The sequence below is a fragment of the Schistocerca americana genome, chromosome 3 (genome assembly GCF_021461395.2).
Source record: "Schistocerca americana isolate TAMUIC-IGC-003095 chromosome 3, iqSchAmer2.1, whole genome shotgun sequence".
Taxonomy (NCBI): domain Eukaryota; kingdom Metazoa; phylum Arthropoda; class Insecta; order Orthoptera; family Acrididae; genus Schistocerca; species Schistocerca americana.
In genome coordinates, this window is record NC_060121.1 from 516,079,763 (window position 1) to 516,104,027 (window position 24,265).

Genomic DNA, 24,265 nt, shown 5'->3' on the forward strand with positions numbered 1-24,265 from the left:
AAAGGCTAGGTACTGGTGGTTGTAATATTCAGCCAGGCTGGTGCATGAAAAATATCTAGTTAACACTTAAGAGAAGCTTTATGTGTGAGAAGACCTCTCTCTTTTTAGGAATAATCCATAACTATGCAACTACTGAAATCAAAGAAAGTTGCACTCTCAAGTCAAAAAAAATTGTAGATGCTGAAACACTGAAAGAGAGAGAGAGAGAGAGAGAGAGAGAGAGAGAGAGAGAGAGAGAGAGGGGGGGGGTATACAATGGTATAGAAAGGATGGAACACGTGTAACCTCTTAAAGTCAAACTTTATTGCCAGTTGTTTAATGAAAGGCAAACTTATGTTTACAGCTTTGTAAATTTAGAGAAAACTTTTCACAATGCTGACTGGAATTCTGAAGGTAGCAGGGATAAAATGTAGGGAAGCTACAAGTATTTACAACTTGTATGGAATAAGAGACTGTTGCTGTAAGAGTCAAAGGACATAAAGGGAAGCCATGGTTGAGAAGGGAGTGAGACAGGGTTGTAACCTATTCCTCGTGTTCTTCAGTATTAAAGGAAACAAAGAAGAAATTTTTGAAGGGGATTGAAGTTCAGGCAGAAGAAATAAACACTCTGAGGTTTGCGTATGACATAATTCTCACAGAGAGAGCAAAGAACTTGGAAGAGCAATTGAATTGAATGGATAGGGTCTTAAAAATGTTACAAGATGAACATTAACAAAAGTAACACAAGGGCAACAGAATGTAGCCAAACTAAATCAGGCAATGCTGAGGGAATTAGACCAGGAAATAGAAACTAAGAGCAGTAGACCAGACCAGTTTTGCTACTTGGTTAGCAAAATGGTTGAAGTAAAGAGCATATGTAAACCAGACTGACTGTTATAAGAAAAATGTTTCTGAAAAAGGGGAATTTGTTAACATCAAATCGAGGGAGCCTTTTCCAAGGGCATTTTTCTTGAGTGTAGCCTTGTACAGAAATGAAACATTAACAATAAGCAATTCACACAATTATCAAATAGAAGCTTTTGAAATGCACTACTATAAAAAATTCTTTAGACGAAATGGGTAGATCAAGTAATTAATTAAGTGGTACTAAATCAAATATGGGAAAAAATAAATTTATGACACAACTTGAGTAAAAGAAGGGATCAGCTGAGAAGACACATCTTAAGGCGTCAATGAACCATCAGTTTGGTAATGGAGGGAAGTGTGGGTGGTAAAAATTATAGAGGAAAATCAGGGGTTGAATACAGCAAGCAAGTTCAAACAGATGTAGATAGCAGTAGTCATTCACAAATGAAGAGGCATAGACTACCTTAGAGAGCTGCATCAAGCCAATCTTTGCACTGAAGACCAAACAACAACAGTCAAAGTTTGAATAAACTTTTGAGGCTAGAACGGACATTGTTAGTTTCAAAAAACAAACAATTTGATTCAGTATTCGTGAAGTAAATAACAATGACCTTCAGTCACAATGCTGACTTCCTACATGATGCATTTCAAGTGCTGAGGGCCCACCTTCAAGTGCTTTGACAGTGTACATCATTTTTTTCCAAATTCAGGTTAATTCTGGTCTGTTTCCAGTAGTGGAAACGTGTTTCAGCATAAATATCGTAATAACTTATAATGACTGAAATCAGAAGTAGGAACAATGAACAGAAAATCTGCTTGATTATGTTTTTAATACAGATAGTCAATTTCTTTGTAATCATTATTACTGTCAATTAAAATCTGGATATCATCAAAAAATATAGCGCAATTTCACAACTACAACGCTCATTTTTTTTGTCACTGTTCCTTTTGTTACCTCAGTGTAAATATGCAACATCACTTGGCAAATAATTGCAGAATACACAGCTGAAGCAACCTATGCCCAGTAAAGAGACAATACTCAGCCTCTTGCCATTATATATATTTTTCTACCATAAGAGAAGAGAAAAAGTATCAAAGGAAGTTGAAAGCTATTCTTATACAGTATCAGGATGCTCCTTACCTGTTACTGACTTGGAAATGGTCCTTTATAGTCTGCCAAACTATTGAGGTATCATATGGTGCCTTAGCAAGATTATCTTCATCATCAAAGTAGATTTTCACAGCTTTGTGGGACACCCAGAACGCTGCAAAACACCAATGACAAAATTCTATAGCAAAACTTTATTGGGCATTAGAGCATGATGTTTTGATACAGTTTTGCCAAATTCATTAGTGACTCCAGTTCATTGTAACAGCTTAAGTAAGTCTACCTTACAGATTACAAATGTTAGTTTTGTAGTGGTTTTAGGGGTGTTAACTTACTAGAAACCTTACTAAAGCATGTAAAATAAGTAAAATTAACAAACAGTAATGCATGCAAGTGCCCTTACAACTATAGTGGGTAATAAAATAAAGTTCTCACAATAAAATACAGGAAAAATATTCATGTGATAAACCAAGAAGAAAATGTAAGGAATGGTAGATTTAAAGACAGAAATGGAAACAGCGTCCCATGCTCTGTGATGTGCAGACATAATGATAACTTCTGTAATCTAAGTGTTTGGCTGTTAAAATCTAGCCTCTGCCTCCTACATAATAGGTATTCATTCCATGTCTATTTTCCTACTACTGTTTGTCACAGACAACAATTACCACATGGCAACTGATGGCAACAAACAAATGTGTGGTTTCAGTTCCCAGAGACTGCAATCGTATGAAGGAGTTGCGTTTGCTGCCACTCGTACCTCACCTGTCATTTAACAACATCTTTCCCTCTGTACTTCCGCCTCGACTGACATCTCTGCCCAACCTCTTTGCATTTACATATGTCTGCCTGTGTCTGTATATGTGCGGATGGATATATGCGTGCGTGCGCGCGAGTGTGTACCTGTCCTTTTTTCCCCCTAAGGTAAGTCTTTCCGTTCCCAGGATTGGAATGACTCCTTACCCTCTCCCTTAAAACCCACATCCTTTCATGTTTCCCTCTCCTTCACTCTTTCCTGATGAAGCAACCGTGGGTTGCGAAAGCTTGAAATTTGTGTGTGTGTTTGTGTGTTTTTTATTGTCTCTATCAACATACCAGCGCTTTCTCGTTTGGTAAGTTACAGCATCTTTGTTTGTGTGTGTGTGTTTTTTTAAATATATAAAGGCCTTGCTGGCTGAAAGCTTATTTGTGACAGTCTTTTTGTTATGCCTATCTGCGACTCAGCATCCCCACTGTATGGTGAGCAGCAATTTTCCTTTTCATAATAGTGTTACATTCCATCCTGGATTTTCCATTGTTTGAAATGTGAAATTTCAAACTTTTGGAACCAGAGATGCCTTCTGTCCACTCAGTAAGTTGGTGTCCTCTATCTACACTGTGGAATATTTTCAGTAATTGATCACTTTCAGAGGCAGAAAATTTCACTGACATTAAATCAACAAAGCAACAAGCAAACAAGATATGCATGAACAGATTAAGACTGCCTTGCCATTCTTGATGTATTCTGAGAAGTTCTGACTGAAATCTCTCCACAATAACACTTCCGTTTTATGGCAAGGAAAGGGAAATTAATGAACAAATAACATTCACTACACATTCCAGTAATATTGGCTGCCAAAACTAAAACAACTGAAGTGGGCCTGACAGAAAATCAAATTAAAAAAATGATAGTTCATCCTCCAATGTAAACATACTGTTGCAGAACAATAAAGCAATGACATACTGTGAAGTAGTTAGAAGAGACATAGCTAGAATCAAAAACCCTTCAATGTTTGTTATTGTTGTGGTCTCCAGTCCAAAGACTGGTATGATACAGCTCTCCATGCTTCTCTATTCTGTGCAAACCTCTTCATTTCCAAATAACTACTGCAACCCACATCCATTTGAAGCTGCTTACTGTACTCGTCTCTTTGTGTCCCTCCATACAAAACTGACAATTCCCTGATATCTCTGCATGTATCCTATTAACTGGTCCCTTTTTTGACTAAAGTTGTGTCACGAATTTCTGTTCTTCCCAATTCCATATTCAATCTTCTCATCTAATCTTAAGCATTCTTCAGTAGCACCACATTTCAAAATCTTCTATTCTCTTTTTGTCTGAACTGCTTTATGTCAACATTACACTTTCATATAAGGCTACACTACACACAAATGCCTTCAGAAAAGTTATCCTAACACTTAGCTTTGTATTTGGTATTAACAAATTTCTCTTCTTCAAAAACACTTTTCTTGCCATTGCCATTCAACATTTTATATCTGGTCTACTTCAGCCATCGTAAGTTATTCTACTGCTTGAATAACACAACTCCTTACCACTTTAAGTATTTCATTTCCTAATCTAATTCCCTCAGCATCACTTGATTTAATTCAACCACATTCCATTACCCTTTTTTGGCTTTTTTAAATGTTGTTCTTATATTCTCCTTTCAGGACACTGTCAATTTCCTTCAACTACTTTTCCATCTCCTTTGCTGAGTTTGCAGTTTGCCAATGACATTGTAAGTCTGTCAAAGTATTTATTTCTTCTCCCTGAACTGTAGTCCCTTTCCCAAATTTCTGCTTGCTTTCCTTCACATCCTGCTCAATGGATAGATTGAATAACACTGGAATAGGCTACGACCCTGTCTCACGCCCTTCTAAACCATGCTTCCCTTTCACGTTCTTTGACTCCTATGACTGCCGTCTGATTTCTGTGCAAGTTGTGAATAAACTTTTGCTCCCTGTGTTTTACCTCTGCTACCTTCAGAAATTTGAAGAGTGTATTCAAGTCAGAACTTTCCAAAGCTTTCTCCAAAACTACAAATGCTATAAATGTAGGTTTGCCTTTCCTCAACCTCTATCTAAGGTAAGTCACAGGGTCAGTATTGCCTCACGTGTCCCAAGATTTCTCTGGAACCCAAACACGTCTTCTCCAAGGTAGGTTTCTAAAACTTTCTGAATGTTTCGCCATTCTTCTGTACATAATCTGCATGATTATTTTGCAATGACTTATTAAGCTGATAGTTTGGTAATATTCACACCTGAGAGTATTTGCTTTCTTTGAAACTGGAATTATTACATTTTCTTGAAGTGAGGGTATTTCCCCCGTCTCATATACTGCAAACCAGGTGGAATAGTTTAGTCATGGGTGGCTCTTCCAAGGGCATCAGTTCTCAGGGAATGTTGTCTACTCCAGGATACTTGTTTTGGGTTAGGTCTATTAGGGCTCTGTCAAATTCCTTTCGCAGTATTTTATCTCCCATCTCACATTCACCTACTCCCTCTTCCCTTTCTATAAAACTGCCTTCAAGTTCATTTCCCTTGTATAGCTCCTGTATATATTCCTTTCACTTTTCTGCTTTCCCTTCACTGCACAATACTGGTTTTCATCTGATTTCTTGATATTCATACATTTGCTTCTCTTTTCTCCAAAGGCCTCTTCAACTTTCCTGTGGACAGTATGTAAATTGAGGAACAAATCTCCAAGGTCATGGAATGTGTCAGTACATAAAATTACAACATAAAAGTAATAACAGATAAAATAAAATGTTTGTGAACCCAATAAAAAGACAAGCCATAAGTTTATATAAGCACAGTCAATCAACAATATAACACAGGAATCACCTTATTTTTTCAAGGAACTCCTTGACAGAATAGAAGGAGAGACTCAAGAGGAAACTCTATATTTTGATTTGAAAGTGTGCGGATTACTGCTAATATTTTTAAATTCTTGTGGTAGCTTATTGAAAATGGATGCAGCAGTACACTGCATACCTTTCTGCACAAGAGTCAAATAAAAGTGATCCAAATCCAGATTGGTTTTCTGTTCGTTAGTAACTGAATGAAAGCTGCTAATTCTTGGGAATACACTGATATTGTTAACAAGAAACCAATATATATATTGAGAGGCCAATCTCAGGTTACCCAGACTAATGAACGGGGTTGACAAAAGGTTTGCGAACTGAACACCACGTATTGCCTGAATCCACTTGTTTCTGAGCCAAAGAGATCTTTTGAGAATGGGAAGTGTTACCCCAAAATATAATACCATGTGTCACAAGTGAATCAAAAGACGCAAAGTAGACCACTTTTCATGACAAATTATCATTTACTTCAGATAGCGTTTGAACAGTAAAAACGGCAGCTTTAAGTCTTTGAACAAGATTCTGAATGTGGGCTTTCCATGACAGTGGTGTGTTGGTATGTGCTCAAAATAGAGATCACATAGCACACTGTTTATGCCATTCAATGGATGCGGCTTCAGTTAAGTGCTACTCATCCATAACACAGTCAACAGATCCTTTTGATTGCAAACAAATCAGTGATGTGTCACGCAAGTCATGTCTGAACTGTTACGATGAGTGTAACCACAAATACTGCAGGCAATGTGCAATGCTTGCAACAAGAGAGGACATCTGGTCGCTGTTTGGATGGATTCTTCGGTGGCAATGTTAGAACATACGTAGTATAACATGAGATTCTTTGGAGTAACATGCTCCACAATTCTCCTCTTAGGCCAACAAAAGATATTAATGAGAGCAGAAAACATATTTAGGTAATTATTAAGCTGAGAACGTTCCACTGTGCATTCCCTTGTTTTACTGTAAATAATGTCAACACCAGATATCAGCAAGGCATGCTGGCAAATAAAATGCTCCACTGCTACAGCAGTGCCTTGGAAGACAAGGAGCAAAAAGAGGAGCACACGAATGTCTACAGAGAAAACAAATGATGAATAGTTATTAGCATTCTCAACTGTTAGCTAATGTCAAAGCAAGATGTTCACTGAAATTGTCTGTTTGCCCAACCAAAAGTGTCCCTGAAGTTGTATATAGAGAAAAAATGAACATAAAGTACAGAAGTTAACAGTACACTGTTTACATCATTTTGTAAATAGCTGGCATAGATCTGAGCTCTCCTACAGCCCTTGATCCTCTGCAAATGGAGATGAATTAACATGGTCAGAAGTAGCGACAGTCCACAGCAGTTCCACAGCATCATGCAAACATCAAGTTCAAATATGGTAAAGGTTGGGTTGGGTTGTTTGGGGGTGGAGACCAGACAGCGAGGTCATCAATCTCATCAGATTAAGGAAGGATGGGGAAGGATGTCGGCCGTGCCCTTTCAAAGGAACCATCCCAGCATTTGCCTGGAGCGATTTAGGGAAATCACAGAAAACCTAAATCAAGATGGCCGGACGCTGGATTGAACCGTCATCCTCCCGAATGCGAGTCCAGTATGGTAAAGGTGATCATGGGAAGAAACAGCATGACAGGTCAATTGTGAACTGAGGATAGTGACCCTTTTATTTCACTTCCCACAATTTTCCACTCCTCAGCATCTGGCCAGTGCTCACCAACAGGTGTGTAAACTCCCAGCAGTTATTAATAATGTTGGACATCAATAATGACAAAGTAAGGTTCCAAGTGGACATGGATGTGGCAGTGTCTTTATCATCATAGTGGCGAGTGATGTTACGCAGCAAACAATCTAAGCATTCAAATTATGGTGCAAGCTATGTCCAAAAACATATATAGATCACTAACATTCTTAGTAGTAGCTTCACCTACAGCTCCTAACATTTGTGGACTTTACGTATGTTCATTGTTCTTTTTCCATTCAACAGGAATATATATCTTAGGTTGCAAAGCAAACCATTCAGTGCTTGGAAACACTGTGTTGAGATTATAAACAATGATTCGAATCTCAACTCCTCTGTGCTGAAACAAATCAGTTCACATTTCTTTAATAGCATTACAAAGAATACCACACTGCACAATTAAAACTACTTGCAAACTAAAAATGAGGCACTAGATTTAATTTATTGCATGAAACAGTTACAGCTAATCACCAATCACAGTCCACTGATTACCCTGTCCGGCCCACACTCAAAGCTCCCAGAGGAAATGGCACAAACACAACAGCAACGGCCCCTGTTCCTTAGCCATTAAAAATATGAGATTATTATAGGCACACCTCCCAACAAGCTAATGCAAATGCACTGTCTTGCCTAGCTTGGGAGATCAGATAAACAATTTGACACACAAGAAGCACAAAGTTTTTTGCTCGATGACAACATGAGAATAGGGCCAGATGAATTGCATATCATGGCTAGTGAAGTAGGCCAATCCATGAGGTGAGACACACTACTTCACAGGCTGTTGTATTTGGTTCACAAGGACAGGTAGAGCAGTTAACAGAAGGAGCAAACCTGGTACAGCACTTCTATTTCTGTCTTCTACACTATCTAAACATGCAAGATGGTGTCTCATACTGTCCAGGGAAAAAAAATAGAGTGGTGCATCATCATTCCACCCGTTCTACACACAAATCCTCCACTTGCTCCACCTTTCACAGGGGGGAGAGGGGGGGCACAATTGCCAGCACTAAGGCACTGGTACATCACCACATACATTTAAGAAAACCAGAAAAAAGCCTTTACTAATCCCACCACATGTGCAAATTAATGATACAGACATATCGATGCATTTCTGGTGAGGACACCTGTTGCGAGAACACAGCAAATATTGCAGGCTGGTCACACGAGCTCCCTTAGAGAGCAAGTATATGGCCACCCTGTGGCAATCTTTCTCAATTGCAGCCATGTGACTTGCCTCTAACTGAGGATTCTGAACACCTTGGCTATTTACAGTATGTATAGTGCTATGAATTATGAACTTACAGTTTCCACAACTGCTAGCCTATATGGAGCTTTGACTATGAAACATGCTTTTGTTGACCAAGTAGTGCTTGGACTTTATTAACTAATCTGGAAGTCTCCCATATTTATTTCTATGATGGCTCAGATCAACTATTCCCCCCAAGAACCATTACTGTTTTGTTTGTGGACTAACTGACAATTTTACATTACTGTGACAGATGTTACTTGTGTTCAATAGATGTTGTTGGCCCTCAGTGAGCATTATAACAAAACTTAAATCTACTTTTAGCTAGTATAAATGAGTACAATGATTTAGCCTCTGCTTTACCTCACTCAGTATACTTTTAGAATATTTCTTCTAAATGTAGTAAGAAACATTAATAAAAAGGAATAGCTTTTACTCATTCATTCATTTCATTGATTAATTACTTAGTGTGAAAAGAGCCCAAGAAGAAGAACCTACATGAAACAACTCTTAGAAACTTAAACTGCAAGCCATATTAATATACTAATACTACGCTGCTTAATCCTGTTGCTATACCCTGTGCACTGGGTGTAGTCTAACCCAAGGATTAAAGCAAATTTTTTTAACTGTGCATTTATCTCTTCTTACTCATATGAAAGAATTTTAGAATTGTTACAGGTTAAATTAAAATAGTATATATTAAATATAAATAAAACAAATTTTGTTCTCTATTAACCCTGCTCTGGCAGCTGGAAAGTAGATGATCCTACTTAGTGACAGATACTAACAATACATAATATCCACTACTGCAGAGAATGCATAAACATGCAGATTTTGAAATCCAAGATAATCTTCCATTTGAACTTCTCTTGAAATTTCTGTTAAATGGGTGATATCTGAAAATTTTTTAGGCCCTAATAACAGTAAACAGAGAGGAAATTTTGTTTTCTTAGTCTTCAATGTTGTTTGGAAGGTGCACATTACACACACACACACACACACACACACACACACACACACACACACACACACACAGAGAGAGAGAGAGAGAGAGAGAGAGAGAGAGAGAGAGACAGACAGAGACATTACATTTCACTTACAATACACAGAGATTAAGTAGCATATTTATATTAATTTTACTTTGAGTAATCAACATTAGGATAAGAATTTTTGTTAGCATTAACCCTATATGGCTAAAAATATGTAAAGATGCTGAAGCCTCACCGCTTCCTTCATCACCCAGCATGTTGCCCCAGCCACCACATCTGCTCTGAGTCCCATCTGGATTCAAGAGAAGAGCATTGGAGCCAGTTCCAGCTATCAGTACCATCCCACCTGTACCACAATGAAAAGAAACTTTTTGATGCAAACATAAACAGAAAAGCATTAGCACAAGAAAGTATTTTCCTTTTACTGATAATATTTGAAATCCAGCTGATGGTACATTCATTTAACACGTATGTATCACAAACATTAGTCGGAGACTCAATCATGGTGTTATGTTGACGACTTTCACAGCATTTTGAAAGTGTAATGGGAAATGTATGGATGGCTGTAACAAAATGGTCTGACCAAAGGTTTGAAACTGGTTTCAAGATAAGAGTCCAAAATATTTAACTATACCAATTTACATAGCAGTGAAGAATATTGTGGAGTCTGACAGAATAAAGACATACAATGGGAATAAAAGTCAAAATTTCTGTCATTTGTGAATTTTTCTTTCTTTCATTGAGAAACATATTCAGAATGAGGATGCTGTCAGAAATGGCAAGCAATACATACAAATTAACATATAATTTTAAAAACTCAAAAGTTATAACACATTTTGAAGGCTCTTTAAGAGAAATTAGAAGATATAATTCATGCTGAATGAAGGTTTATTTATAATCACTGTCAGTTCCGGTGAGATTAGATTAGATTAGATTCAGTTTGGTTAAATAAATTAAGATTAAACTATAAAGCACATGTGATAACAAAAATGATTTATGTAGTGGTTTTTTTAATACATGTTTAGTAATAATACACATAAATGGTGTGCCTTAAGGTGCTCAGCTTCATTGTCAATTTCATTTTTATGAATGACATTTCACTGCCTGGACTCAAAGCACACTGGTTCAAGACCAGTCAAAGAGTTCACATAATAATACAAAATCACAGCACTTAAGTAAGAACACTGGGCCAGTTATTGATACATCATGCAAAAAATGGAATCAAAAATTTTGTTGGGTCCAAACCCACACCACGGTGAGAAAACATGAGAAATTACAATAGTAAATCTCCAATAAAGATTATGTGTTATTTCTCAGCAAATAATAAATGTAGTTAAATTCAGATAAATCTCAGTAAAAAAAATTGAAACTACACGTATATCGACACAGCTTTCATTATCAGTAACAAGATTTTAAACTTTATTCTTAGCATGCTACTAACCATAAAACGAGCAAATATCAGCTGTTGTGAAAAAAATCTCATCAGCATAGAAAGCGAAAGATGACTTTGTAGGATGTTGTAAATTTACATTAAGCACAATGGCATTAAATATCTAAACATATCAAAAGGAAAATTCACTTAGGAAGTCTATAAAGTTGATACAAAGAATTGCTGGCCAATATTTGTCTTTAGGAGCCAAAGTTTTAGTACTGCTGACAACACACACATACAAAACTTTTAAAACTATTAATTCCATCCCCACGGAGGAAAGAGGGATAGAGTGGCAAATACTAAAAAGGAAGGTAGGTCACTTAGACCAGGGCTTAACAACTGGCAGGTTTTGGGCGCGAGTACTCGCGTCTGCTCTGGCACGTGCTCGTGAGAAGATGCAAGGGGGAGGAGTAGGGAGGGAGGGAGGGGAGGGAGGGGAAATGAGCGCGCACGTTTGAATAGGGCCGCAGCGTACCTATTGAATTTGCACCGACTGTGTAACGTTTAAAGTACTACGATCAGCTCTAACACTCGCTTTGCTGGTTAAGAATCATGTCAAGTCGCTGTTGTGTAACCCCAACCATGCTTTCGAAGTTCAACCCCCATTGGGAGGAATTGTATCTGTTTACAGAAAAAGAAGGTGTTGCAAAATGTTTAGTATGACACAAAACGCTGAATTCTTTCAGGAAATTTAAATTGCAGCGACATTATATGTCGTACCACGCGAAAGACTACGGAAGTGGATAATGTGATGGACCAGATCGTGCACAGGAAGTTATTAAACTTAAAAGGAAGCTATCCAAAGAAGATCTGGACGATGAAGAAAAATCAAATGAGGCAGCTCTCAGAGTGAGTTACAAAATTGCTTTGCTTTTAGCAAAATCCCTGCGCCCCTTCACTGATGGCGATTTAATAAAAGAATGAATGGTAGTTAAAGCGGAACATTTGTGTCCATCTCACGTTGAACAGTTTCGGTTTGTGCCATTATCTAACACGACCATTATGCGTCGCATACAGGACATGGCAGACGACATCCAGAGCCAGCTTGCAAATATCTGTAAAGATTTTATGGCGTATTCTCTAGCTCTGGACGAAAGTACTGATATCACTGGAACAGCGCAGCTTGGCATATTTATTAGAGGTGTTAATAGAGATCTTCAGGTGAGGGAGGAGCTCCTCAATGTAATAGCCATGAGGAACACTACAACCAGAGGTGATATTTTAAGTAGTGTTGAAGAAAGTGTTGAAAATATAGGACTGTCGTGGAATTCTTTAGTTTCAGTGTCTACAGACGGTGCACCAGCGATGACAGGGGAAAAAAATCAGGTTTCGTTGTGCTTATGAAGGAGAAAATGCAAAAATTGACCATGCCGAATGACATAAGGGGCATTCACTGTGTGATCCACCAGGAAAACTTATGTGCAAAGAGTATCACTCTAAAAAATGTGATGAGTGTTGTTGTTCGTACAACCAATTATATAAGGCAATTTAAATGCTTTCTTGAGGATGTAGAAAGCCTGCCTTATTACAGCGAGGTCCGCTGGCTTAGTCGTAGCGAATTATTAAATCGATTTTTTTGCCTATTAGATGAGATAATATGTTCATGGAAATAAATAACATGTGTTCCTGAATTGAAAGAGCCTTCATGGAAATGTGATCTCACTTTCTTAGCAGATTTAACTAGCCATCTGAATGCTTTAAACATTTCCCTACAAGGTAAAGATCTGCTAATTACTCATTTCATAGATCGAATACGAGCTTTTAAAATGAAATTGACACTTTGGGTGAGTCAGCTGGAAACAGGAAATATAGCCCATTTTCCTAAATTATCATCCATGCAAGACGTTCACAAAGACTGTGAACGTTATTCACGTAGTTTAGTTGCCCTTAAGGAAGAATTTGATCAACACTTTCAAGATCTGACAGCACTAGACAGTGATTTTTATCTGTTCTCCTCTCCATATTCAGCGAATATTGAAGAGATTCGTCCTGAGCTGCAACTAGAAATTATTGACCTGCAGTGTGACAGAGAATACAGAGACAACTTTCAGAACAAGAAAAACATTTTGGAATTCTACAGACATTTCCCTCAGGATAGATTTCCTCGTTTGCACAAACTGGCGGCTACAATAATATCAATAATATCAATGTTTGTGAACAACTGTTCTCTGCAATGAAATGTAACAAGACGCGCCTGAGAAAGGTGTTGTCTGATCGAAATTTAAACTGCATGCTGCGCCTACAATGCAAGAACAATTACTCCGAACATAGACGCAATTGTAAAGGGCAGAAAGTACAAGATAACCGAGAATACCACACTTCAGTGACACCTTTCATTGTGTAACAGTTCACAAATTAATACGAATGTAGAGGCATACACTAAGCTAATAAAATTGTGTGGCACGTGTACATTCTCCTTTATTTGTTTCATTTGTCGCAGTAATAATCCGTGAGTGATATCTCTGCAGGTGGCCGCGGATTTACATTGACTGGCGGCAGCTGTTGTGTGCCTCACGTGACTCTCCCCACTCTCCGCTCTGGTCCGGTAGTGGGGGTAGCGTGCTCACGCTGCTCCGTGCTCGCGCCTTGCTGCTCACAGCTTGCTCCGCGAGCACTTATGTTGTGATGCCCTGACTTAGACCCATGGATGAGACTGATCCCATCTGTTGTGAGGACAAGGGGAGACAAAGATAATGATGGAGACATCGAAAGAGGAAGTCAAAGAGTGACTGTGTCAGCTTCAGTCCATAAATGATGAGGACAGACTGAGAGGTAAAGGTAAATTAGGGGAAGAGGAAGGAAATTAATAGCACAATTAACAACTAGTCAGAAAATGAGAGGGGTGAAAAACCAATTAAAGAGAGAGGGAGGAGGGACAAGGAGAAGAATAAAGATGAAAAAGCAATAAAGAAAATAATTAAAGAAGAAATAATAAATAAAAAACATACATAAATAACAAGAAATAATGAAACAGGGGCATGAAATATAGGAGTATGTCAGGTTGTGAGAATATGTTGGAGAGTAAATTCCCACCTCTAGAGTTCAGGAAAACTGATACTGGGTGGAAGGATCACAATAGCCTGAGTGTCGCAGCCATGCTGGAATAGATAGAACTGATGTTTGGTGCTCTTCATACACGCATGTTGCTCAAACTTTCTAGTGATATTGGCTCTTTATTTGCATATATTAATCAAGTGTCAAACACAACTTGCTCATTCATTTGCATCAATAAATGTGTATCTTAATTTTTCAAAATAAACTAATACATAAATAAATGATTGCAAACATGGTTCAGTCAAAATTTGTACTTTTGCTCATCTTGCAATCTAGTGATGTCCATGATGGGTCTTGCCACTGTAATTTATTCTCGCAACAACAATGAGTCAATTTAATATGATTTATTCAATTTGTAAACATTTCATTCTGGACTTATTTTCTTTCTTGTTTCATCTTAATGTCACCACATCATCTAGTAAAAACTCAGTAAAGCTGGTAACATTTTTACCTGATATTCTAATATGTAAACAGCGACCAAATTTATCACTTGCACATCAATTTGGTAAATCAATACAGTCTCTCAGTATGAGAACTTTTGTTGAAAACCTGTTCAGATAAAATAAGATTTTATAAGATGATAAGAGTTTAGTGCTATTTCTTCCTGTGTTTCACAATATTGCCCAATTTTAAGCAGAGCAATAGACTGTTGTAGTAGCTAGTTCAGTTTCTCACGCACATCCCTTGCACTAGCACCATGTGAGTCAAATGTCACGTGACTGTTCGAGTAACATCTATTCTGTACAGAGCACTTAGTCGTATCTAGAAATCTTGACCCTGTTTGAGCGCAAATAGCATTTGCTGACCCTTGCCCTTCCAAATTTTTCAAAATAAATCTCTGCATAATGTCAATAGCCAAAGCTTCATCTGTAGATGTATGGCGACTTCTGTTCACTCTATGAAACAACGTAAAAAGCGCTGGCAGGTCGATAGACACACAAACAAACACAAACATACACACAAAATTCAAGCTTTCGCAACAAACTGTTGCCTCATCAGGAAAGAGGGAAAGAGAGGGGAAGACGAAAGGAAGTGGGTTTTAAAGGAGAGGGTAAGGAGTCATTCCAATCCCGGGAGCGGAAAGACTTACCTTAGGGGGAAAAAAGGACAGGTATACACTCGCACACACGCACATATCCATCCACACATACAGACACAAGCAGACATATATGTGTCTGTATGTGTGGATGGATATGTGCGTGTGTGCGAGTGTATACCTGTCCTTTTTTCCCCCTAAGGTAAGTCTTTCCGCTCCCGGGATTGGAATGACTCCTTACCCTCTCCTTTAAAACCCACTTCCTTTCGTCTTCCCCTCTCTTTCCCTCTTTCCTGATGAGGCAACAGTTTGTTGCGAAAGCTTGAATTTTGTGTGTATGTTTGTGTTTGTTTGTGTGTCTATCGACCTGCCAGCGCTTTTGTTCGGTAAGTCACCTCATCTTTGTTTTTATATATAATTTTTCCCACGTGGAATGTTTCCTTCCATTATATAAACAACGTAAAAACGTTGACCTCAGCAGCAGTAATTTAATCTGCAAATATAATACGACCTTGTATTTTTTGAGTGACGAATTTGGGAAAAGACCTAGTATTATAATCGGGTAAATATGGTGCAAACAGTACACACATCATGGAGTACAGGCATATGTTTTTGCTTACAGTACACTTAAAGATTTTGGTCTAGGATACTAAATGCGGAAATAATATGATTATTTATTTGTTCCCATACAAGATGCTATTAGTTGTGTATGCTGGAAGCTTTATATCTACCATACATTTTACAGCCTATCATCTGCAAACAACAAGACGTTTTCTATTTTTCGTTCATGTGGTTAATCAGACAGACACCCATTTATCTGAACAAGAAAGCAGTCCACTTGAAAAGGGTCCTAAACATAAAACAAACACTGTGGCATCCCACAAAATAATAGAAGAGTTCATAAGAGAAACCGAACACATCATAAAGCAACAGGAAAGACTGAACACACTTGAATTCAATGCAGATCTGACCAGAAAAGTAGATGCCAAAGAAGTAAAAACACATAATCAGAGACAGCAAAACAACCACAAAATACAAGGAGCGTTCAAGAACGATTTAATGTAATAGGTTCTTATACCTTTCACAACCTGCTGAACTGTGAACCACCTGAAGAAGAGCAGGAGCTGGGGACTGACACAGAAGAGAGAGAGCCACGCCTTCCAACCAGGGATGAAGTCACACATGCCATAAGTAATCTAAAGAATAATAAGGTAACTCAAGAAGATTGTATAGCAGATGAGATGATAAAGTGGGGAGGCGACAAAGCAATAGACAACATGACCAACATAATTCACCAGATCTGGAGAACAAAGAAGTTGCCAGAATGGTGGAAGAATGCAATTGTAGTACCAATACATAAGAAGGGGGACAAGAGAGATGCAAACAACTACAGAGGAATATCACTACTAGAGGTCGGATACAAGGTGCTGTCAAAACTATTGCTCAAGAGAGTAGAAGAACAGGTTGAAAGTACAGTTGGCGACTGCCAAGTGGGATTCAGGAAGAGAAGAGGTTGTATAAAATATATATTTATCCTGAAGCAACTGACAGAACATAGGGCCTTAAAAATCAAAAAGACAGTAATAACCTTAGTGGACTTCACAAAGGCATATGACTCCATCAACAGACAGACTCTCGTTAGGATCCTGAAGAACAGAGGACTTGATGGAACTTCACAAGAACTCATAAAAGAAATTCTGACAGACACAAAAGCAGGGGTGAGATTCAGAGGAGCACTGTCAGAAGAATTTTAGATCAAGACTGGTGTTAAACAGGGAGATGGATTGTCACCATTGTTGTTCAACATAGTACTGGACGAAGTGATCAGGCAGTGGAGAGCAATAAACGAGGAAATGGGGATACCAAAGACCCATGTGGTAGGCAAAAAGGACAACAGGGCTCAAATGAACTGCCTAGCCTTTACAGATGACATAGCAATAGTAAGCGAGATAGAAGAAGACGCAAAGACCCAACTCGACAACTTAAGTAAGGTAGCCAGAAAGGTGGGACTGAGGATCGCCTATAACAAGACAAAGACATTAAATACCACAGCAGACTGGGAAACACCGGAAGGCACTGTGCAAATGGTGGACAAATTTAAATACCTGGTTGATTTTATACGAGGAAGGAACAGGAGCAAGGAGGGAATAACAGAGCGGATAAAGAAGATGAGGTCAGCCTTCTGCATGATGAGAGAGATATACAATAAAAAGAATATATCCACAGAGGCAAAAATAAGCCACTACAAGGCAATGGTGAGGAATGCAGTATTATATGCTGCTGAGACGATGACACTAGGAAGAAATGAGGCAGAACAACTAGAAAAAGAAGAGAGAAAAATACTGAGAAAAATACTAGGTCCCAAAAGAGGTGGAGAGAGGTGGATGCAAAGACCTAGGGAAGAATTGTACCGGAACATGAGAACAATATCCGGGGAAATCAGACTCAAAATGGTAAAGTTTGCTGGACACGTAGTTACGATGAGTATGGATAGAATGATGGAGAGAGTGTGGGAAACAACAGGGAGGACAAGGGGGAAAACAGGAACCAACTGGGTTGTTGAACTTTGGAAGGACTGTTTGGAATTGGGGATCAAGGTCGAAGGAAAGGAAAATTGGAGGAACAAATATACACCAACCAATATGCCGGAGATAAATGACAGAGAAGAATACAGGAAAAGATTAGAGTGTCACCAGTGGAGCTGACAGGAGAAATGGACACTGAAGATCCCGGAAGAAGAGCGTGAGAGAAGAAGAGAAAGAATGAAGAGGTTCTGGGAGAAGAAGAGCAAAATGCAGTCCACAAAGGGGCAACCCATGTCCTACAGAGGCCGTAACGCAAGAAGAAGAAGAAGAAGAAGAAGACGAAGAAGGTTCTTATACCTTCTTTATTAATGAACATGGGTCAACATACATGAGATCTTTCAATATATTCACTACCTATGTCAATACGCCACTGCCACCTTCCTGGCAACTTCACTATTGTGTTGTAGAACCACTGTTTCAGGGTAACAGGCACCCATTCATGGACAGCAGCAGCATCTAATTCTTCATGGTTGCCAAACCTCTTACTTTACAGCTAGTCCTTCATATTATCAAATGAAGTATAGTAATAGGGAGTGAGATTTGGTGAATATTATGGGTGTGGCATAAAAGTGAAATCAACGGCATTGCTGGTGTAGGGCCATGCATTGTCATGCTGGAGGATAGCTTCTTTTGGCCACTTTCCTTGTGATCTTTGCTGAATCCTATCTCCAAGTCATGTAAGGGCATCACAGTGCACACTGCCATTGACAGAACCTCAATGTTCTCCAGAGACTGCAATGTAGATGGATGATCAGTACTCACTTTCTTTCATACAAATTCCTTCCACTATTGAACCCAGTGATCCAACTGTAAACAGTCTTTCGTGCACGAGCTTCCTGACCACAAACCACAATTAAAAGTGTATAAATAGCTGCTGTTTTGACTCTTTCTTTCCACAAAAACTATGCTGTCTATGGTAGTCTATCTTGTCAATAGCTTTCTCTACTTAATAGCCAACAAATACTATCCTTTCACTACACATGGTATTCACAACTGCCATCTAGCATCTGTATTGTACACTAGAATCAGTTCAAAATGGTTCAAATGGCTCTGAGCACTATGGGACTCAACTGTTGAGGTCATTAGTCCCCTAGAACTTAGAACTAGTTAAACCTAACTAACCTAAGGACATCACAAACATCCATGCCCGAGGCAGGATTCGAACCTGCGACCGTAGCGGTCTTGCGGTTCCAGACTGCAGCGCCTTTAACTGCACGGCCACTTCGGCCGGCTAGAATCAGTTCAATGTCCTAGGAGATGGCCCATAGTTTGAGCGGTATTTATAAAGAAACACAATTTTAAGTCATTTCTGATTGTCCCTTGTAAAACACAAACACAACCAAAGAAAAGACCAACAGACGACTAGTGAAAAGCTAAAGCAGGCTGAAAGGGCAACACAGTTGGAATCAAGAAAGAGACAGAATGCTTTGACAAGACATTACAATTCATCCATAGTAACAACATTACAGAACTAACAAGTGATCCAAAAAACAGATACCAAGGAAATGTGCAGAAAACTCTGAAAAACATTGAAACAATCTTCACACAGACACACACTCAAAGAATGATACATAAAAATTACAAAGCCCAACTCTGAAATCATTACCTAAAGTTCACAAACCGGACATCCTAAAAAGATCTATGTTCAACTTCACCGAAGCAGCAACCAACTGTTTAGTCAAACAATTACACACGTTTGCTACACACAATATATAAATACACAGAAAACAGAAGCCTAAAGAACTCAAGTGAACTAACAGATAAAATAAGAAATGGAACATACCAAACACATTAATCTCATCTGAAATAATTTCCATGTATATACACATTCCAACAGAAGACTGTCAACATTATGGGACAACATCTGCAACACTGGCAACAAACATATAAGGGATATCAGTCACAATCATGCTCATCAGAAAACAAAACTATTTTCTTCAGCAACAAGTTTTACTCTCAACAACAACGACTACCTATGAGATCCACAATCCCTCGCCTCTTTGCTGAGATATTCACGAATCACACAGAAAACCAAATCTTTGACAAAATTTTAAAACCAAAGCAGTACAAAATAAAATCCAGAATGAAATTTTCACTCTGCAGCGGAGTGTGCGCTGATATGAAACTCCCTGGCAGATTAAAACTATGTGCCCGTCCGAGACTCGAACTCGGGACCTTTGCCTTTCGCGGGCAAGTGCTCTACCATCTGAGCTACCGAAGCACGACTCACGCCTGGTCCTCACAGCTTTACTGGCAGAAGTAAAGCTGTGGGGACCGGGCGTGAGTCGTGCTTCGGTAGCTCAGATGGTAGAGCACTTGCCCGCGAAAGGCAAAGGTCCCGAGTTCGAGTCTCGGTCAGGCACACAGTTTTAATCTGCCAGGAAGTTTCACAAAATAAAATACTGGTGCCATTATGCAGATGTAATCTGCCTAACAGATGAACTACACACTCATATAAAAGAACCTCATAGTAGCTTAAACACTATCCATCCACAAGTAAGGTTCACCATCAAGACACAAATGGATGAAAGAATTAATTTCTGAGACTTCACCATGCACAAGAAACAGTAAACATGACTACTCGATATTCAGGAAGCCCGCAACCACCAGCACAATTATCCACATCAATCAATATAATCACCCTATAACACACAAACAAGCCAATTTCAAATATCTACTACACACACTGAACAGAACACCTATTAACAAACACTACGACATCCTGTACACAAGAATGGACATGATGCACTGACAATAGATGAAATTTATTTATTTATTTAGCAGCTTATGATGTACATCTATGGAGTAAGTCCAAATACATATTTGCTTTGTCAGTTTTCCAATTAAATACATTAACTTTTACTGATTCTAACTATAGTTTTACTAAGATAACTAATACATTTTAGCCACACCATTTCTGAAAATTAACATCATAGTTATAAAATTTTATGAGGCATATATGTTCTATGTACCCAAATTACAGAACATTTAATTGCAATAATTCTGTGCTATGGGTCCATCATTTTATATATACAGTCACATAGCACATACAATTTCTAGATCCCGTTTTGTTTATATTTATAAAAAAAAAATTAACAGCAATAATACTGTAGAAAAACAAAATCTTTAGATACAATAATGCTGTTACGAAGTTAACACATTTTACTTTTTCTTTTTCTCTATACCTGTGAACGTTTTTCTTTTAGTGTACTATGCCTGTTTGCTTCAATTATTTTTGTTTGAAATAAATTCTCTGATTGAATATAAAGGGGTTTCTAATAGCAGTTGTTTGATTGACTGTTTAAACTTATCCTTCAATTTGGCATTAGTAATGAGTGGTGGTAAAGAGTTGTACAACTTTACTGCCAAGTAACCACTGTTTCTCTCATATTGAGTTGTGTCATGCTGCAGAATTCTTAATTTCGTGGCGTTTCTGGTGTGGTGGTGGTGTACATCTTCATTTTTGTTGAGTTTATTTTTATGATCCCAAGCAAGGAGCAGAATTTTATATATATACAAGATGTAGAAGATTAGAATCTTATATTTTTTTTAAACGAGGCTTGCAACTATCTCTTGTTCTTTTGTTTCCTATTATTGTAAGTGTTCTCTTTTGTAATTTGAATATTTTAATTGCCTCAGCGAACTATCAGTTTAATAAGTCACAGCTGTAAAATACTAACACGAATTCTTTACAGACGAATGGAAAAACTAGTAGAAGCCGACCTCAGAGAAGATCAGTTTGGATTCCGTAGAAACACTGGAACACGTGAGGCAATACTGACCTTACGACTTATCTTAGAAGAAAGATTAAGGAAAGGCAAACCTACGTTTCTTGCATTTGTAGACTTAGAGAAAGCTTTTGACAATGTTGACTGGAATACTCTCTTTCAAATTCTAAAGGTGGCAGGGGTAAAATACAGGGAGCGAAAGGCTATTTACAATTTGTACAGAAACCAAATGGCAGTTAAAAGAGTTGAGGGACATGAAAGGGAAGCAGTGGTTCGGAAGGGAGTAAGACAGGGTTGTAGCCTCTCCCCGATGTTGTTCAATCTGTACATTGAGCAAGCAGTAAAGGAAACAAAAGAAAAATTCGGAGTAGGTATTAAAATTCATGGAGAAGAAAAAACATTGAGGTTCGCCGATGACATTGTAATTCTGTCAGAGACAGCAAAGGACTTGGAAGAGCAGTTGAATGGAATGGACAGTGTCTTGAAAGGAGGGTATAAGATGAACATCAACAAAAGCAAAACAAGGATAATGGAATGTAGACTAATTAAGTCGGGTGACGCTGAGGGAATTAGATTAGGAAATGAGAAACTTAAAGTAGTAAAGGAGTTTTGCTATTTGGGAAGCAAAATAACTGATGATGGTCAAAGTAGAGAGGATATAAAATGTAGACTGGCAATGGCAAGGAAAGCGTTTCTGAAGAAGAGAAATTTGTTAACATCGAGTATAGATTTAAGTGTCAGGAAGTCATTTCTGAAAGAATTTGTATGGAGTGTAGCCATGTATGGAAGTGAAACATGGACGATAAATAGTCTGGACAAGAAGAGAATAGAAGCTTTCGAAATGTGGTGCTACAGAAGAATGCTGAAGATTAGATGGGTAGATCACGTAACTAATGAGGAAGTATTGAATAGGATTGGGGAGAAGAGAAGTTTGTGGCACAACTTGACCAGACGAAGGGATCGGTTGGTAGGACATGTGCTAAGGCATCAAGGGATCACCAATTTAGTATTGGAGGGCAGCGTGGAGGGTAAAAATCGTAGAGGGAGACCAAGAGATGAATACACTAAGCAGATTCAGAAGGATGTAGGTTGCAGTAGGTACTGGGAGATGAAAAAGCTTGCACAGGATAGAGTAGCATGGAGAGCTGCATCAAACCAGTCTCAGGACTGAAGACCACAACAACAACAACAACAATTGCCTCAGTCGAGTGGCCCCAGGTTTCTATACCATAGCTCATTATAGCACTGAAGTATGAAAAATACACCATGCGCACATCATCTTCGGTTATTAGTGGCTTAATTTGTCTCAGAGCAAAAATAGCACTGCTAAGTTTATTGCTTATACTGGAAATATGATCTTTCCATCCTAAACAACTGTCCATGGTGATCCCTAGAAACTTAGCACTTTCAACCACTCTTATATCTAGCTCTTGCAAAATACAGAAACAGACAACACATGATCAGGAAACATTCACACAGACGAAGACAATGTGACACACAACCATTGAGCAAATACTAAGCAACAAACGGCAGGTAAAGAAATACAACAAGAAAGTTACACTCAAGGTGGGCAACACACAAAAAAGAGCAAAGTCTCAACACAGCATATCAAACTAACAACACAATACAGAATAGATTTTGAAGGCAAACCACCAACACTGATAAATGTACCAAATCTGGTATCTATTAAGCAATTTGTAATTGTTGTCAATTTGTATATGTGGGCCAGACATGTAGGAATTTTAGAACCAGATACACAAAACATCTCAGACCAATAAAAAGTAATAGCTCCCCCACAATTTTTCATGATCACCTAATAACACAGAACATAAGAAGTTATCTAAAAATTCTTAAAACTAGTAACAGCTTGAACCAAAAATCAACAGGCCAACAAACACCACATACCTATAACAACAAGTGAAACAGCATCTGAAGCCTTGTGCTTTGCAATAAATTATATTAAATGTGTTTGTGCAACAATAATAAATGACAACAACAGCAAAAGAAATAAGTGCTCTAATAGATCATGCAACAGATAAGCAAGGACATAAAAAAATGTAAGTAATATGCTAAATGACGTGGCATATAGTGATTGTCAGACTAAAATGAACCAAAAACAGGAAAATAGGAAAAGTTTCATTGTTTACAGATAACAGGTTGTAGAATGTATTGTACATACAAGACCACCAGTATAAACGACTAACAGTGTCAGCTGGGTATAGGAACAAATATATAATCATATTATTTCCAAATTTAGTATCATAAGGGATATGTGGAATTTAAAGTCCTGAGTTTAGATATTACAATTAGAAGGAGTGGCTAATGGGATAATGACGAGCCACAGACAGCAAGTATATTTAACAACCATTTTTTAAATGTAGTAGAAATTATTGGGACAAACAGTTCAAGAGAAAAATTACAGCAGTATGCTTAAAAAGTAACTCCACAGAATTCAATCATATGAATGAATCACCAACTTCTCCATCCAAAATTAAGAAAATTAAATATTCTCTCAAAAATAAAAACTCTTCTGGTTTTGATGGTGTTTCCAATGGAATACTAAAGATTTGTTCCCATATAATAAGCCCTCTCTTATCTGAAATATGCAGTGCATCACTAACTCAAAGCATTTTTCCAGGGAGACTGAAATGCCACTGTCAAACCCGTCCATAAGAAAGGTGGTAAGAGAGAGATGTCATTAACTACCAACCTGTTTCACATTTTACAAATTTTTTGAAGGTATTCTAGAATAGCATTCCACCCAAGAAACAATAATATTTTCAGCAAATCACAGTTTGGATTTCAGGAATGTTTTTCTACTGAGAATGCCATTTGCATGTAAACTCTCCAAATTTTACAAGCATTAAATAATAAAATAGTGTCAG

The 24,265-nt window shown here is 38.1% G+C and overlaps 1 protein-coding gene across 3 annotated transcripts in view; it reads right to left on the reverse strand.

The window, feature by feature from the left end:
• LOC124606688 (N-acetyl-D-glucosamine kinase) overlaps positions 1–24,265 on the reverse strand; it is a 190,470-nt gene that overhangs the window by 21,310 nt on the left and 144,895 nt on the right. For all 3 annotated transcript variants that reach the window (XM_047138707.1, XM_047138709.1, XM_047138708.1), the window contains exons 5-6: positions 9,781–9,891; positions 1,988–2,111 (exon numbers count right to left, since the gene is read on the reverse strand). In XM_047138707.1, the coding sequence (XP_046994663.1) occupies positions 1,988–2,111; positions 9,781–9,891 (235 nt within the window). The remainder of the gene's footprint in view (positions 1–1,987; positions 2,112–9,780; positions 9,892–24,265) is intronic.